General features: G+C 35.9%; 1 protein-coding gene across 2 annotated transcripts in view; it reads right to left on the minus strand.

Moving 5' to 3' along the window:
* Nucleotides 1–8,876: 8,876 nt before the first annotated feature.
* NAB1 (NGFI-A binding protein 1) overlaps nt 8,877–18,790 on the minus strand; it is a 54,664-nt gene continuing 44,750 nt past the window's right edge. The window contains exons 6-8 of one of the 2 annotated variants that reach the window (XM_004385579.2): nt 16,746–16,908; nt 14,380–14,496; nt 8,877–11,398 (exon numbers count right to left, since the gene is read on the minus strand). In XM_004385579.2, the coding sequence (XP_004385636.1) occupies nt 11,310–11,398; nt 14,380–14,496; nt 16,746–16,908 (369 nt within the window). In that variant the 3' untranslated portion in view covers nt 8,877–11,309. The remainder of the gene's footprint in view (nt 11,399–14,379; nt 14,497–16,745; nt 16,909–18,790) is intronic. The other variant, XM_012558171.2, reaches the window with a different exon arrangement.

The following is an 18,790-nucleotide window of genomic DNA, read 5'->3' on the forward strand; positions in this document are numbered from 1 at the left end:
CTTTTCGGAAGAGAAGGATGTTTTGATTATTTGAATTTATCTTTTAATGTGAATGGAGATTTAAGAACATGTTCACAAAGTGGCATTATATTTTAGTTGTAGACCTAGACGTGAGGGCCAAAAAGCTATACATGTTTAAAATATGAAATAACAGATTCAGGGTTTCCAATTTTAAAGAGTATTGATACTATCAGATATTTGTCCTCACAAATTCCAACTGCTTGTGGAGTGACCTTGTACTTTGTACTGTGCTGGAAAGCTCCAGCCATCTTTAGGATTTGGGTTGAATTCTTTAATGAATAAAAAATCTAATTTAAAGTAGAACGTCATCTTTGTCTGAAATAGATACAGATGCTTGGGCGTAGTTTTCCTGGACAATTAAAGACAGAAGCGATCAACTAGGTTAGGGCTTCTCAACCTAAAGTCCATTCTATATTGGATGAGGCTAAGAACTCGCTGAAATGGTGCAAAAGTTGAGGCATTGTTCTGAGTAGAGGATCAATATGCCTAATCAAATTATTAAAAGGGCACATGATCCAAAGAGTTAACAACCAGTGAAAGCCCTCTGATATATGAGGAAATTGAGGTACAGAAAAGACGTGACTTGATAAGTCACACATAAAGATGATGGCAAAGGCAAGGACTGCAGTCAAGGTGTCCTGGACTTTATCCTGCGTTCTTTGCGCTGCATGGTAGTGCTTGAATAAAAGCCCCTTTACTTCTTAAGTAGGGTTGTAACAAGCAAAGCATGTTCTTTAACAGCAAGGAAAAGTTGCGGACTCTGAGGATTTTTTGCTCAATAAATATTAGCAGTATCTTATATAAACATTTATAAAGTTAGCCTCATGGATTCTTGGGGGTGCTCATGGATTCATATATGAAAGTATCTGCACCTAATAAAAGGTTGAGACTATTCTAAGGTGCAGTAGTTAAGAGCTCAGCTGTTAACCAAAGGGTCAGCAGTTCAAATCCACTAGCCAATCCTTGGAAACCCTATGGGGCAATTCTGTCCTGTAGGGTCACGATGAGTCGGAATCAACTCGATGGCAACAGGTTTTGTTTTGTTTAATAGGCAGTCAGACATAAAACGCGCATCTTGTCAGAGATTTTAAGAGAATGAAGTGAATTTTAACATCTACATTTATTAAGTTAAAAACAGCAAATTACAAAGAATGAGGTTAATTAGTCTAATTTTCTTAACTCAGAAGTCTTTGTAAAAGTTAATTACCTTTTACTGTAACTTAAGAGTAATTAATTGTGGGCTACAAATTTTAATTTTTGTAGCTTCATACTCCTAAGTCCCCATGTTCTTTGAATTTGGGCAGATGCTAGCCTAAACTGCTAGGATATGGCTAGGTACGCATTCCTTTTTAGGTGCAGTCATGTATGTGTTCATTCTGTTTGGTGGCAGAAGCATTCCATCAAAATTCATCATTTCTGTGAGATCGGGGGAATACGTTTAGGCTGAATAACAGCTATTAGAGTATTTAATTATAATTCAAAGCTGCCCTAGCATCAGGGAATCAAGTACATTTTGGAGGTTAAAACATATTTCAAAGCTTTAAAAACATATTCATTGGTGAATTTTTACTATTCTAAATATGCTGTTCATTCCTTGATTTGTACTATTTTTGATGCCATAACGATTGCAGCTAAGCAGTGATAGAATAAATAGAGTGTTTTAAACACAAGGTTATTATAAACAGCCAGATGTCTATGAGGGTGGCCTGGCATCATGGGCCAAGAATTTACTGTTTTGCAGTTAAAAGATCTTTTTACTGAAACATATAGGGGAGAAAAAGTTTTATCCTACACGAATCTGCTCTGCTGAAAACTTTGGGTGTTGCCCAATCAGTTGTTCTGTGGGATTCTTGTTCTTGAACCTTTAAAAAGCAGACTGTGATAGGGGCTGAGATGAGGAGCTTAAGGGTTCTAAACCAAACCAAACCAAACCAGTTGCTGAAGAGTCGATTCTGACTCATGGCAACCCCATGTGTTAGAGTAGAACTGCTCCATAGAATTCTCTTGTCTATAATCATTATAGAAGCAGATTGCCAGGCCTTTCTTCCATGGAGCCATTGGGTGAGTTCAAACTGCCAACCTTTCAATCAGTAGTTGAGTGCAAATTATTTATGCCACCAAGGGACTCTTTTACGAGTTCTAGGTGCTCTGAATTCTGGCTTGCATTGTCATTGTCAGCTTGGACATATCACATAGCTTTAAGTAAATCTGTCTAATCTGTGAAAGGAGGAAGAATATGATGTTTATCAACGAACAGTCAACCCTTAAATTTGAATAAGAGATGCCTTATATCAGGTCCATTACTAATTTTCATACTCTGCTTACTTTTTCCAGGATGTTGTGTTTTACTTTCGCAAATTGCATTATAGCAATTGCAACAATTATTATCCTGTTAGGTAGTGTTCTCTTAGAGGTAAACAGTGATCTCCTTAATAACTGAACCCAACCATCTGTTCACATTCTACTTGCTCTCTTATCTAATTTGGAACTCTGATAGTGCAATGGTTAAGCACTCGGCTGCTAACCGAAGTTTGGTGGTTTAAACCGGCCCAGCAGCTCTGTGAAATAAAGGCCTGGTGATCTGCTTCCACAAAGATCACACTCAAGAAAACCCTATGGGGCAGCTCTACTCTGTCACATGTGGTCATTATGAGTTGGAATAGACTTGATGGCACCCAATGATGACGACTACCCCTTCTCTGTAGGATGCATCCCTTGGCTTCCAGAATGTTTCTTGCTCTCTCCTCTCTTTGATGTCTCTTTCCTAATATCTTTGGTGACTCCTGTCATTCTGCCTGTCCCCCTAAAAGTTAGTATTTCCCAGTGTCTTACCCTATACCCATCTTCTCTTTTCATGCTCTCTCCTGCACTCCCATGACTTCAACTACCTTTTATGAGGCACAGATGCCTCCCAAATCTATTACCCATCTGGACCTAAGCTCCAGGCTTTCCTGATCTCCAGACTTTTGTTTCCCGGTAAATACTAAATATCTCCACTAAGAAAAACTGAAGGTCCCTCAAGCTCAGTATGTCCCAAACAGAGCTCATTGTCTTTCTCACTGTGGAAGCAGCCGCCAAGATGGTCCCCAATGATATATACTTCCTGGTATTTATACACTAATGTAATCCCTTTCCCTTGAATGTGGGCTGGACTTGTTTCTAATGAATACAGCGAAGTGATAGGATATAACTTCTGATAGTAAGCTACAAAAAGACTGGCTTTTGTCTTGGGTATTCTCTGTCTCTTGGATGGCTTGCTCTGGGAGAAGCCACCTGTCATGTTGGGTGGCATCCCTGTGGAAAAGCCCACAAGTGGGCTTGGAAGTGCATCCACCTGTAGTCGAACTTTGAGGTGACTGCAGTTCCAGCATTGACATTTTGATTGCCACCTTGTGAGGGACCCTGAGCCCAAACCGAATAAGCCATTCCTGGACCCCGGGCCCACAGAAACTAAGATAATAACTGTTTTGTTTTCAGCTGCTAAATTTTAGGGTAACTTGTTATGCAGCAGTAACTAATATGCTCACTTTCCTGCAAATGCATCCTCAGTCTAAAGTTCTAGATGCTTCAATTTATCCAAGATGCTTTGGAGCAATTGGCCTCCTGGAGCACAGAGCAGGACTGAGAAAGGCGGAGAGTGGGTCTGGGTAGCAGGCAGTTTGTAATTCTTATTCTTTGCATTTGTTCAGAATAGTGCTGTGTAAGATCAGAAATGTTTGGAATATTTCCTGAATTTGTTCTTATGGTCAGCTTGTCCTTAAATGTGCCTAAAAATGTTAATGATAATTCTTTTTTGTATTTAGAAAACCCTTTCTAAAAAAAAATACATTTTAACAAAACATAATTTCACCATCTTAACAAAGGACTCTTATTTAGATTTGATTTTGAACTTCTCTCTAGCCACCAATATCTCTTTTTCTTTCTCAGCCCTTCCATAATTGTCTCATTGGAGCCCTCACTATGGACCCACAAAAAGGAGTTGGAGGCAACCTGTCTTTCCTAAACGCCAAGGCTGGTTTCCTTGCTCATTAAAGTCAAACTGGAGCAGAGACAATTATCATCTGGAAACTAATTCCTTTTCTAGGTATCAGTAAGTTCCTAAATCTCTCAGTGCAGTTTTCCTTTCAGAAAATGACGATAATAATACCTCATTTACTGGTTTGTGAAGAGGATTAATTAGGTCACAACCATAGCTTGGTAAGCTTTAAGCATTCTTTCAAGAGGATTTTCACTCAGTGTAGGAAAGGAGAATAGGCTAGCTCTCACTGTTACAAAATTTTTTCCTTTCATAATTAACAAATATTTGGGTGAAATTTGGAGATTGAAATGAAGTTGAATGAACCAGGGATTGAAGCCTAGCTAATTCTTGCTTATGTCCTTCCCTGTATCCCTCCTTCCTTCCCTGCCCCCTAAACGACACACACAGAACACACCTCAACCATTAACCATGGCAATTCAATAAGGCTTACTTGTGGATTATCAGTTTATCTGTAACTAACTTTCTCCTTAGTGGAGTCTCTCTAGGAAAATGACTTCAAATTCTCAAAAATTCTAAGCTTTGGAGCTGCAGAGAGGATTAAATGTAAAGCAGCTGGCCTAGTGCTAAGAAATGGTAAATTTGCTAAGTGGCACTACTGCAGTTAGTACTAGAGTAAGAGTATAATCCTCAGTGTCTTAGTTATCTAGTGCTGCTATAACAGAAATACAAGTGGATGGTTTCAACTAACAGAAATTTATTTTCTTACAGTTTAGGAGGCTAGAAGTCCAAAGTCAGAGCACTGGCTCTAGAGGAAGTCTTTCTCTCTATTGGCTCTGGAAAAAGGTCCTTCTCTCTTCAGCTTGTGCTTCCCGGTTCCTTGGAAATCTCCATGTATTCTGGCATCTGTTTTACCCCATCTCTCTGCTCAAGATACACCCTACACTCATCCTGCCTCATTAACAAAACAAAGACGACCCACTCTCAAATAGGATTATAACTACAGGCATAGAGGTTAGGATTTACAACACATATTTTAGGAGGTCATAATTCAATCCATAGCACTTGGTTTTGAGTCATTTGCTTTACTAGGCAATCCTATATTTGTAATAAGGAACCATAGAAGAAAGTGGCTTATTTCTCCTATAAAACTATCACATACGTGCTTAAAACGGTAGGAAATGGCATCCTCATCTCTTCTCACTTTTAAATATTACAGTATATTTTTTCTTCTCTTTAGGTAACTGCAACTTTATTTCACCTTGAATTAATTTTTTAAAAATTAAGAACTTGCCTTTTAATGCTCTAAGAATTGGAGTTAAGTACTAGGGTTTCGCTCTGATATCCCTCTCATCATACAAGCTGTTTTGTTGTCTTCTCATTAGTAAAAATCAGAAGGTTGTGGTCCAATTTGAGTTAGATACATGCAAAAGAAATTCTCACAATCAATATATGGACTATGTTCTAATCATAGAAAGATTAACTGCATTCAGAAAGGAAAAGGATGACACAGCCCCTTGTAACTGTAGATGGAAAACATCCTTACATTGTCAGGGATGTAAAGGGTGGAAAGTAGGTACCTTTTCGGGAAACATAAAATGATGTGACGAGACTTTGGAGAGCCTGTTGTGTGAGAATATGCTACCAAAGAAATCACTTTGTCTTCTGGGAAAGATAATAGCAGGGTATGGGTGCTAGACCACAGATGTTTGGTTTAACTGTTCACAGTAGATGGTAGCTGGTCTCAGTAAGTTATAGAATTTACCGGCAAGGTTCCACCTACGTATGCACTACTTAAGTATCTTCCTACATACGGGAGCCTCCGTGACCTGTGAGCATAGGGTGTCTGTGACAGTTACAAGAGAATGGTCCTGCTTGCTTAGGATTGTGTGTGGGTGTTGAACATGGCACTTTAAACAGGAATTTATGAGGTGCAAACTTTTAATGCAAAGATGACTCATAAAGTTTCAGAATGTGTAAATAATGAAGCACAACTTAACTTATACTGTCACTGGTGCTCACCCACAGCAAAATGAGCCTAGGCTGATTATCAAATCGTTTGCCTACTAGGAAATTCACAAAATTTGCCACTCTTTACTGATGAGAAAAATCCTTGGGTTCATAATTTCAACATTTGTGTGGCACTACTGTCTTGAACCAGTGCTATGTACTGAATTTGCATTTTGCACACATTGTTTTTACGGCAGCATTCAACTAACGCTATTTCTCTGAGATTGTGAAGAAGTCAATTCTTTTGACAATCCATAATTGAAAACTTAGAGGGAATAAGTTTAAAAAATTAAGTATGGAACTTAGAACTGTGAAAGATCTTTATTTAGACAAATTAATATCAATGTAAAATAATGCTCTGCATAGAAAAAATATTCTAAAACAACTTTTAACCAGTTGCCATCAAGTCAATTCTCTCATGGAAACCCTGTGTGTGTCAGAGTACAACTGTGCTACATAGGGTTTTCAATGGTTGGTTTTTTGGAAGTGGATCGTTGGACCTTCTGAAGCATCTCTGGGTGGACATTAACTGCCAACCTTTTGGTCAGCAGTTGAACATGTTAACTGTCTGCACCACCCAGCGATGCCTTACAACATTTTACTGAACACTTAGTGAAGGTTAAGTACATTGATTAAAGTGCCTTAAATGTAAAACCAACAAAATTTAGGAGAGACAACCTCTTACTGAATTAACAAATCAGGCAATTAAGAATATAACGGAAAAGGGTGATAAGTAAACATTTCTTATGGATGTTGAAATAAAAACTGAGATTAGTATTTCATGTGATTCATCTGCAATGTTCCTTGAGTGTATCATCAAACTGCTACCAAAAAATGTCATAAAAACATCTATATGAAGATGAACTGGTATAAACTAGACCTTAAACATTATTGGAGTGATACTTTAAAAGTCACTTATACCAGAATAACAACCCTGGAAGTTGTGACCAAGTAGTGAGACAAAGCCAGTAGATTCAACAGGATATTGTTTTAATACTTAAGGATTGCGTGGTCCTAAAAGAGAGGAAGAATATGAGAGAACAAAGGAGCTTAATTAACCAATTTTGTAAATGGAACCAATTATTATTCATAGTCCCTTAAAAAGCAATTGTTAAAATTTGCTAAATTTACAAGTAAAAAAAAATTTGTAAGCTTAACTTAAAAATATAAAGACAACTAAATTTTTGAATTGTAACTAAGTTGATTATGAAAAAAAATAAATTTCTGATCATAGTCTTTTCTGCACAAAAAATGAAAACACCTTCAAGGTGATTTTTTTTTTTTTTTTTTTAATTTTCATTGGGTCAGTAGAAACAGAAAGCAGAGGTATTAAACTTCCAACTACTACATACTCAGAAAGTAAAAATAACCTAATCCAAGCATTTAGGTTTTGATCACTTCTATGTGAAGTAAGAATCATCTTACAGGGTCACCAAGTGGTTAACTGCTAGGTTTTTGAAATTAAACATATTTACAACAAAAATAAATTTGAGGACATTGGATCATTCTTTTAGTAACTTTGGAGGCCCACTTCAGAATCCCGTTTATGAGGACACCCAAAGATAAACAAATAAGCTTGGATTTCCTGAACCACCACCCATGCCCAGCTGGACCATAGGTGGTTTTTAGTTAAACCACAGCTACCATATTTGGTCGTATACTTCAAGCTGTTACAAACACAAAATGTTTGCTCAATTCTAACTTCAGCCATTTACTGAATTCATTTCCTTCAAGAAACAGAGCTAGCTTCACTCGGTTAATGCTTTGGTGGATTTTCTTCTGCATTATATGCAGTAATAAATGAAATCACAAGCAAAATGGGTACCAGGCCAATTATTACTTAACCATGTGAGCAGACCATACGCTACGTGGAGTGAGGAGTTATAATTCCCTGCATTCTTACTTAGATTCTAAGCCTTAAATACTGTCGATTATAACTGTAAAGGTACACAGGTGCCAGTATCCTCATAATCATCAAATCCTAAAGCTTTTACCCAAGTGGTTAAAAATCAAGAACAGGAGAGAAACAGATTTTTTCTACTGCTCTCTGACAGGTTCAATGGAAATGTCAAAAGAATATTATACTGATAAGCAGATATGTAACTGACATTCAGCTTCAAAATAAGACTGCAATAGTTACAAAAAAAAAAAAAAAAAAAAAAGTGGTCTCAAAGTGAAATGCACCACCACTATGGCTTTATATCAAATCTCAGAGAATGCACTTAAATGTTAGCTCCTTAATCATCCTGGGTTTGTAACACACTAAAATTTGTATCATTTTATATGAGTGGTATTAGTTCCCTTTCAACTAGGCTTTGGGCTCCCAAGGGGCAAGGACCACATCTCACATTTTTTTCTGTGGCCTTCACATCCACCCTAGTACATTGGAGTTCTTCATTAAACAAGAATCTACCAAACTTATCCAATTAAAACCATGTTGTGAGGCTTTTGCTAGTTCTTTACCACAGGTTAGCTCAATTTCATATAATTAGCCTGTAATACTGAGTCCAAATCACATTAACACTTTACAAACATGTAGTATATTATAAATGTTAAATCTTAACGTTCTTCCTTTTAGTAATATAATTGGCTAGAAATGCGGGAGACTTTAAAACGTGTCCTTATAAATGTCTCAAAAATAAAAACCAATCTCCCTCTGACAGCCCGACAGTGTCAACTGAGTACCCATTTGCCAAATAACTTTTTAGAAATGACGGTAACTGACAATAATATTTAGTCACAATTTGAGACGTAAGCTCCTGGGCCCCTAACACCCAAGTCCCGCCCAAACAATCAGATAAGTGAGGCAGAGTCGGCTAATATTCCTACCGTGGAAAGTGCTGTGCAGAAAGTGCTATAAACATAAGTGTGTGAGGCACAGAAAATCTTTATTGCCACAGGAAGCAAGTGCACTCGTCCCACCTCACCAACAGTTTTAATAGTCACAAAAACGCAGACTTCACATAATAAACTATAACACAGACTTGGAGAGAAATGGTCCCTTGGACTATACTGGCTGTAATACTGAGGTAACCAATTGACCTTGTTCAGTGAAAATACCTCTAACACAATGAAAATTCAACTAGTTATAACATCCAATTCACATATACAATTCAAATAAAAATATATATTATTTGTTTTAATGTATAGCAAGTTTAATACATTAGTGTTTACAAAATAAAAACTGTATTCTACTGAAATTTTTCTTGTGCTTCCCCCTTATCACTGACCTTGAAAGACCAGAAAAACATGATACTTAAGGAAACTTATTTATGGACTTACAGATGCAGTTTGTGGGGCCACAAAAGACTGATAAATATTAGTTGGAAGATGACTGCATCTTTAAAAATTGTTGCTTATTAAAATCTACAAACTTGAACTGTAAGACACAATTAAAAAAAACACTCACAAAATTTCTCAAAATAGATTAGAATACAGGAAACGTTTCATGAAACTACTGAGATACTAACCAGTGCTATGGCTAATATTAAAAACTGAACATTCTATTTAAATCGTACTCATACTATTTCTACACACAGTGAACTATACAACCACAATATCAACCTCAAGCTAGCAACAAAGTTGCAAGGTCCATAAAAAGTTTCTTCGATGGGCAAACACTATGGTACAATTAAAACATTTAGAAAGGGAAAAAAGCCTTTTAATAGTATAAAAGTTGTTTACTGGTGTTTCTACTGTAAAGCTATTCTACATATCAAAATGGAAAAGCAATTATATATGTGACAGTGATCAGAGACTACAGTGCAGACATTTCATCTAACATTCAGCTGACAAATTTTAGAGTAAAAGATTATGACTTGATACTTTTTACATAGCTATGATCTAGAGCTCAACTGAAAACATAAAAAAAAAAAAAAATCACATATTCCAAATCAATAAGTTCTTTTTGGCAATGCCTGGGTTTAGAAGAATCTGTAGCAAGTAGGTAGTGCTGTCAAGTATCTTCTCTTCTTAAACCAACAAAGACAATGTATATTGCAGAAGTCATATTTATACTTTTACTATTAGGGATGCCAATGTGAAATTCTCATTTATATGTAGGCAACTACATTATTAACATTTAAGCATACCTCCATATATATGCACATAGCCCATTAATTAAATAGTGGAAATTAAAAACAAATACTTTCAAGTTAAAACGAATTTTAAGAAAAAACTGCATTCACAAATCTGAAAAATGTACAAAAATGAAATTGTAAAATAAATAATGAACACAGATGTCAACGAAACATCCATAGAAATATGCCTGCAAATGTGGATGCAGTGATTGTTCACACTTGTAATGGTCTCGGCGGGAAGACATTTCCCAGTGAGTGCCACCTACTCTATGACTCCTGTATGTGGAGAAGAATTCCAGACATAAAATGATACTTACTCTATTACAGCTTTTGTTAAAAATCACCATCCTTATCACATTTAGGGTTAACTTACTAAGTGTTAATCTATTTAACATATTCTGAAATTCAATATTTGAGTTAAAGGCTTTTACATATGAGTCCACTTGTTTCAACTTCTCTGTCCAAGTAACAGCTTCTTATTTTTGTTATATCTTAAGTAGCTATTAAATAATGCAATCTGGGTCAACTGAGTAAGAGATCTTTTCCACTCTACTGCTCATCCTTTTAAGTTTCCTCCAGTATTTATTGACTATGTAAATATGCATTGATTAAACCAGTAAAAAATGACATTATATGAATGAAAGCAATACAGCTCCTGTTAAACAGAATCTGTTTCATCAGATATTAAATCCATAAAATTTTCCTTGGTTAAATTAAGTATTTGCTTTTGATTTTTCTAAAGTCACTGCAACCTTGTCAATAACATCACTTAGGCTTTCTTTTTTATGATTGCGAAGATTCTACACTATGACTTATAATATTTATGCTAAATACACTTAAAGTAGACAACGAAGTTTCAAGTAAAATAAACTGCATCCACATATATTGGAGCAAACAGTTCTCAACATCTAGATTTCACTTTTATAAATTACACAAATACATTGTACATTCTTAAATAATGAATGCTTACAATATTAACTTGTAAGCCTTACACAGGACAACTAACACAGGAATGTGAATGGATCAATATTTCTGTTACAGACTGCAACCATCTCGATGTTCTCTTTTGTGGCTGTTGTCTGTCTTCCTGGTTTCCAGAGACAGCTGTACTAGTCCTTAAGCTTTGGCTATGAAATCTATTTGAGCTGAATGAGGCAACATTGGTTATTAAGGCTTATTTCTATGATGGAGCATTATCCTTAAATCTGATGCCATTTCCACAGCTATCTTGAATCTTCAGGCTCTGTTTTGATGACTTTCTTTTCTAAGGTAAAAGCTGAGTGAGGGTAGTCTTTTAAAATCCCAAGGCTCTCTGCATAAAAATGGAAATATGAAGTGTGTTGATATTTTAAATCACTAGATTACAGAAAACAAACACATTATAAAACAAAAACCTAATTCCATAGCAAGTATCCACTCTTCATGATTCTGTAATGCCATATAAAAATTTTATGTTTATAGAGTTGTGGTTAAAAGGTTGGATTCTGGACTTAAATTCAGTGTCTACCAATTACTGGGTATATAAATGTCTGGGCAAGTTACTTACCTCTCTATACCTCAGTGTCTTCATTTATAAAATAGGGATAGAATCTATGTGAGGAGACCTGGTGGTGCAGTGGCTAAAGCGCTTGGCTGCTAACTGAAACGTTGGCAGTTCAAACCCACTAGCGGCTCCGTGGGGGAAAGATGTGGCAGTCTGCTTCCATAAAGATTTACAGCTTTGGAAGCCCAATGGGGTAGTTCTACTCTGTCCTATAGGGTCACTATAAGTCAGAATCAACTCGACAGCAGGGTTTGGTTTTCTAGTATCTATGTAGGGTGATGTGAGAATTAAGTGAAATAATGAAATTATGTTAGTAAATAGAACATCAGTTTTTATTTAATGCTTAGTCCAACATGATAAATAAAATACAACTGATGATATACAACAAAGTTATTGGTTAAAATATTTACTGTCCATGAAGAAATGAGACAGAAAAAGCTCTCTCTTGTCTAAATACAGAACTATTTTTAAAAGTTTCTGTGAAATATTAAGGTGGGAGACATGGGGTAATGGAAGACTACTTTGATAAGAAATCATTCTATGGAGCTGTATGTGTATAGTTATTTCAACTTCACACATAAATCTGTAATCTTTATGTAAAGTACTAATACTGAGACAGATACACACACGCCTTGAAAGGATTCTAGAAAGATAAGCAATACTAATAACTTATCTGAAATTAAAACCAAAAAATCCCAAGCCCACAGTCCATTCCAACTCATAGCAACCCTATACGACAGAGTAGAACTGCCCTATATGGTTTCCCAGGCTGTAATCTTTACAGAAGCAGACTGCCACATCTTTCTCCTACAGCACAGCTGGTGGGTTTGAACTGCCAAACTTTCGGTTAGCAGCTCAGTACTTAACCACTGTGCCACCAGGGCTGCTCCTTATCTGAAATTAGGTAGCTCAATTTATGGACTCACCCTCCGTACACAGAAGGGGGTTTTAAATTCCACATAAAAAGATCAGCTACCACTTATTAAATTCCTACCAGCCAGGCAACTCATATACAAGATTTTATGTAATCCTCATAACTACTCTATGAGGTAGGTATTATTATTTCTATTTTACAGATGAAGCAATTGAGGGTCAGGGTAGATAAGTAACTCAGTTAGGGTCACTCAGTCAGGGTCACTCAGTCAAGTATCAGTACTGAGATCTGGACCCAGGCTTGTGCTATAAGAAACCTGTAATATTTCTACTCAATCAAAAAAAAAGAAAGAAAGAAAAGAAAAAAGGCTTTTCAGGCATTCCTTCATTCTGTTCTACATAAACCCTAGCTCAAGTACATTTCTATGTAATAGAGATATCAACTGTGTCCCCATGGTGGAACACATATGATCAATGTAACTGAAACGTTTCTTTTATATAGAAAGTCTTCAAAGAGATATAAGTTGATAGAAAAAAAATTTCTTTTAAAGCACTTTGAAGAAATAGATCACATTTTCATGCTGTGGAACATGAGACCAGGACGTAATCCTTAGAACAATTTCAATTTCTCAATTTATCTTTGACATTCTTAAAGTACCTAGCATCAATAAAAGTAATAGCATACAAAAGTTACAGCACTGAATATTATTTAGGGCCTGCTGCTAAAAGTATGAAATGAAACTCATAACTTCTTTTGATAGTTTTTCAAATAAATACATAATTCACTCTATCTAGGTAAGAGATACAAACAAAAAACCAAATCCACTGCAGTCGAGTCGATTCCGACTCATAGTGACCTTGCAGGACAGAGTAGAACTGCCCCATAGGGCTTCCAAGGAGCAGTGGTGGATTCTGACTGCTGACCTTTTGGTTTACAGCTGAGCTCTTAACCACTGTGCCACCAGGGCTCTAACAGATACAAAGTCAGGTTTAAATTTAATGCTTGTATAACTACATTATCCACTGACTTAACATTACAAATTTACGGCAATTTACTTTATGTGGCCTCAGTTTCCTCATCTATAAAATTAGTTAATCAAGTGTTTCCAAAGTTACTTTAACTCACAGATTGAATGATACTAAATTCTTCTGAATGGCTCTGGTTTCTAATACTTTAACTTTGTCTAACTCACTTCACTTGGTAAAAGTAAAAATCTAACTATAATAAAGGGCTGCTTATCTTTTTATGAAGTTTAGTTTACTTCTGAAATATGAGTTTCATCCACAAAATGCATCCACGTGAAAAGTTTAGATTTTGGTGTACAAGGTGTACTTCGCATGACGGCAAGCATGCAATCTATCAATTTCATATTATTGAAAGGCCAGAAAGGGAAATAACATAACTCAAACCATTTATTATTCATTTAAAACTTCTGTATAAAAGTCACCATACCTGTAATCAAGAAACAAACACAAACAAAAACCACACCTGTTGCCGTCGAGTCGATTCTGACTCATAGTGACCCTACAGGACAGAGTAGAACTGCCCCATAGGGTTTCCAAGAAGCAGTGGGTGGATTTCAACCGCCAGCTTTTTGGTTAGTAGCCAGGCTCTTAACTACTGCATCACCAGGGCCCCATGCATATAATAGCTATATCAAAATAATCTCAACACTCATGCAGTTTTTCTGTCATTCTTTAGAATTACTGTATTCTCAAAACGATTGGTTATTATGGCAATCTACCATTTCCGGGGGAGAAAAACTGACAAATAACATTGCTAATAATGATTTTTTTTTGAGGGAGTACAAGGAGAACAGAACTTAAAGATGCTTTATTAAAGTGTTCCTCTCTCTAATCATATACTACATTCTCACCTGATGGGTGGGACTTTGCCTCACTGGAGTAAAGTCTAGTAAGCTCCCCATCCACCACGAAATGATGGGGTTGTCTGTTCTGTACATTAGGCATTCGGAGATTCAAAGGTCTTTCTCCTAATGAAAAGAAAAGAAAAAAAAAAACAATAAGAATAATATTTAAAACATACCATGATTTTTCTTTAAGTTTTCACAAATCGCTTGAACTCTCTTTAGGAAGGGTGGAGTGAGGAAAGCCAACAGGGGCTAAAGAATTTAAATAATAGAAAAAAATGTTTTAAATAATAATTTAGGAGGAAAATGGCGAGTCATTTCATGCTAGTCCTAAGGTTTACAATTCTGCCAAGACAAACAGGGCTAAACAAGAGACTGAGATTTCCAGTGAGCTTTCCAACTTTGGCATATAGTATACAGTGGGCCCTCCATAGCCACACGTTCTGCATCCACAGATTCAACCAACTGCGGATCGAAAATATTCTATTAAAAAAAATGTTATGTTGTTGCTGACATGTACTATGTAGTCAGACCTAGGATGGCTGCATCTGCACTGAACATATATACACTTTTTGTTTATTGTCATTCTTCCCTAAACAATACAGTATAACTATTTACATAGCATTTGCATTGTATTAAGCAGTGTAAGCAATTTAGAGATGATTTAAAGAATACAGCAGGACGTATGTTGGTTATATGCAAATACTATGCCATTTTATATAAGGGACTTTAACATCTGTGGATTTTGGTATCCATCGAGGGTCCTGGAACCAACCCTCCCCCGTGGATACCAAGGGACAATTGTATCCCCTCTGTCAGATATTTTCTTACTAGCTCAACGATGCTACCAAGGTATGCCATTAACCAAGTAATAACAAATACTAAAGAGACAGAGATGGTTTCAGACTAAATGTAGATTTAAAAAAAAACCTATGGCAAAATCCATGAAAAAGAGAGTTAGCAAAGATATGTTAAAAAATAATTATACACCAAATCATATTCTCTGTCATGCATCACACTCAGCAAATTGTCACCCCACGTTAAATTATCCTGGTGTCACAAATACAGTAATAAAATCCTTCATAAATACCATTACTTCTTAACTGTAAGTCTATGGCTGACTGGAGAAGTAAAGACTTCAACTAAAACGTTTCTGTAATATTCGAAAATAGAAGAACTTTCTTTTCTGGTTCTTGGATCTGCTGACATGTACAATATTTTACTCCACAGTTTGAGAATGCTTAAGATGGTATTCCTTGAAAGAAATCTTAGGTTTTAAACACTAGAAACCACTTTCTAGAAAAGTATACTACAAACAAAAAGAAAGTACTACATAATTATTTTTTTCTTTCAAACAATTATCACTATTTTGTTTACTTATATCTACTGTGCACTTGCCTCTACTAGAGTGTGTAAGCTCCAAAAGAACAAGGAATTTGTCTTGTTTACTGCTGCAACTACTTCAGTGCCTAGAATTGTGCCTGGCACATAGGATATACTCAAAAAATTAGCAGTTCAACAAGTGAATGACAGTGACTTGGGATTTTCTTCATGTGAAGATATGAAAAAATGATTTCAAAATGGCTAAAAATAATCATGAATCACATAGCTTTCTAAATTTAACAGTTTAAGAGAATAATTTCTCAAGTATATCACACAAAATATTTTTATAGGGATTGTAGGCTGATAGGGGCCCTAGTGGCACAGTGGTTAAGAGCTTGGCTGCTACCCAAAAGGTCGGCAGTTCGAATACACCAGCCACTCTTTGGAAACCCTATGAGGCAGTTCTACTCTGTTCTATAGGGTTCACCGTGAGTTGGAATCGACTTGATGGCAATGGGTTCGGTTTTTTGGTTTTGGGTAGGCTGATGTGAAGCCTGAATGAAGACAAAATCTCTTTGAGTCTTGTGTCTCTTCAAATCTCCATAATGTTGTAATACTTTAGAAGCATTTACCATATATAGTCTGTTAGAAACCAAATGTTAATAAACTTCACAGACAAATTTGTTTTTGAAAGTCTAACCAAATATGAAGCTTTGGTCCTTTTTTTAAATAATAATAAACATCTCTTGTGGAATCAGTTTCTTTGGGGAAAATGATCTGTACTGTTCACATCTCCCATTCCCACTCACCCTTTAATATATATTTGTCAACTATTTATAAGAATAAGGTAAAATACTCACAATGGAAAATTTTAAGGATGAATTCTTTCCTTTTTAGACAATGTGACAATTTAATAATTAAGTTTGATAGGGAATCTATAACATAATCTCTACAAAATACCAAGATTTAAAATTCAGCAATTTTTTAGTTTCTCTTTGAAGTACACAGAGTAGCAGGCCCTAAAGGAATAGGCCATTTTACAGTTGTACCTTGTCCATCAGAGTTATCAGCTGTTAAGCCATTAGGGCTGTGCTCTTCTGAGCTTTGCCGGTAAAATCCTGCAGACAGTCTTCTTTCAGCATGCTGCAGTCTCTCATAGCCAGCTTGGGTGCAAAGTAACTCCATCTGCTTTGCCATCACCTTTTCAGGCTGCTAGTAAGTAAAGCAAAAATAAAATCAGTAACTAAAACATTCTAACATTCTAGATTCTTTAATGGTTTAAAGATGCCAATTTCAGACTCCAGCAAATATATTTAGTAATCATTAAGATTAGTTCACACTGCATACATGCCTATATCATCATGTTTAAATATAAAATGCTAGATTTTGTACAAATGGAAAAAAAAAGAAAACCTTTCTTCTCAGGCCTATAAAGATAATTTCATTTCAACTCAAAAGCAAAATATCTTTAACTTTGTTTTCCAAGGTACTGAGTCCTTTTAAAGATTTTTTTTTTTTTTTAAGAAACCTAAAAGCAACAGCAACATCTGCTATAAACTGCTTCTAACACACAGGGTGAAATCTTGGCATTTTTATTTTAGGATTTGGCACTACACAGACTCTGATGACAGTATGTTTGGGGGAGAAAAGGTGTAAAACGGCTGTCTAGAAGAACAAGACAAACACACCTCCCACCAAAATTTAACAATGCAAATTACGCAGAAAAACATCAGTGCCAAAGAGGATCTTCACCATCATCATGGAAACTACAGTATTTCCCAACCAATCATAAAAAGATGTTTTAAAATACACAATTAGTTGGCTGACATATAAATTTAGTATTTCTGCATGTGTTTTAAGTTCTTCTCTATGCATTGCTCTAAATTACTTATCTGTGATATTCAAAGCAGTGCATTTGTGATATTTTGCCAAGGAGGTAATAGTCAAAATATAAAGATATGAATCAATACACCATGCTATATAAAAGATTAGTATATGGAAACTGCTATAAAAAATCAGTTACATCAAGTCCTGATTCACAATATAAAAATCAATAGGTGAAATATATCAATTTATAGAATAAGTATGATAATTGCTTATATCATTTTTCTGAATAACATAAATAAATCAGATCAGAAGTAACCATAACTTCATTTCATTTGAACTTCTTACAACTGAACTGACAAAATTTCAAGAAGCACCTCTAAGGAGGAAAATGTAGTTTTCATCTTCTTATTCTTAACATGAAAAAACAAAACATGGCAGTAGTAAATTTGACCATAAACAAGTCACCAAGAAGAAGCTCAACAGGAATAAAACCTATGCTGCTTTCTAAAAAGTGACATTTGCAGAGAGGACTTTTCAGTGTACACAATTAAATAACAGATTGGCAAAAGTACCTGAAGCTACATATTATTTCTCAATACATATAAATTTAACTGTTTTAGCAACAGTTACCCATCACTCGTCTGTCAGTTTATCGTACTGTGATGTCCTGCATGTTGCTGTGATGCTGTGATGCTGAAAGCTATGATACTGGTATATAAAATACAAGCAGCGTCATCCATGGTAGACAGGTGTCATGGATTGAATTATGTCCCCCCCCAGAATGTCTGTCAACTTGGCTAGGCCATGATTCCTAGTATTGTGTGACTGTCTACCATTTTGTCTCCTGATGTGATTTTCCTATGTATTGTAAATCCTATCTCTATGATGTTAATGAGATTAGTAGCAGTTATGTTAATAAGGCAGGACTCAATCTACAAAATTAGGTTGTGTCTTAAGCCAATCTCTTTTGAGATATGAGAGAGAAACAAGCAGAGAGACATGGGGGCCTCATACAACCAAGAAACAAGAGCCAGGAGAATAGCATGTCCTTTGGACCTGGGGTCCCTGTGCTGAGAAGCTCTTAGACCACGACAAGACTGATGACAAGGGCTTTTCTCCAGAGCGGACAGAGAAAAAAAGCCTCCTCCTGGAGCTGACGCCCTGAATTTGAACTTGCACTAGACTGTGAGAGAATACATTTCTATTTTTTAAAGCCATCGACTTGTGGTATTTCTGTTATAGCAGCACTAGATGACTAACACAACAG

The sequence above is a fragment of the Trichechus manatus genome, unplaced genomic scaffold, assembly GCF_000243295.1.
Source record: "Trichechus manatus latirostris isolate Lorelei unplaced genomic scaffold, TriManLat1.0 scaffold00142, whole genome shotgun sequence".
Taxonomy (NCBI): Eukaryota; Metazoa; Chordata; class Mammalia; order Sirenia; family Trichechidae; genus Trichechus; species Trichechus manatus.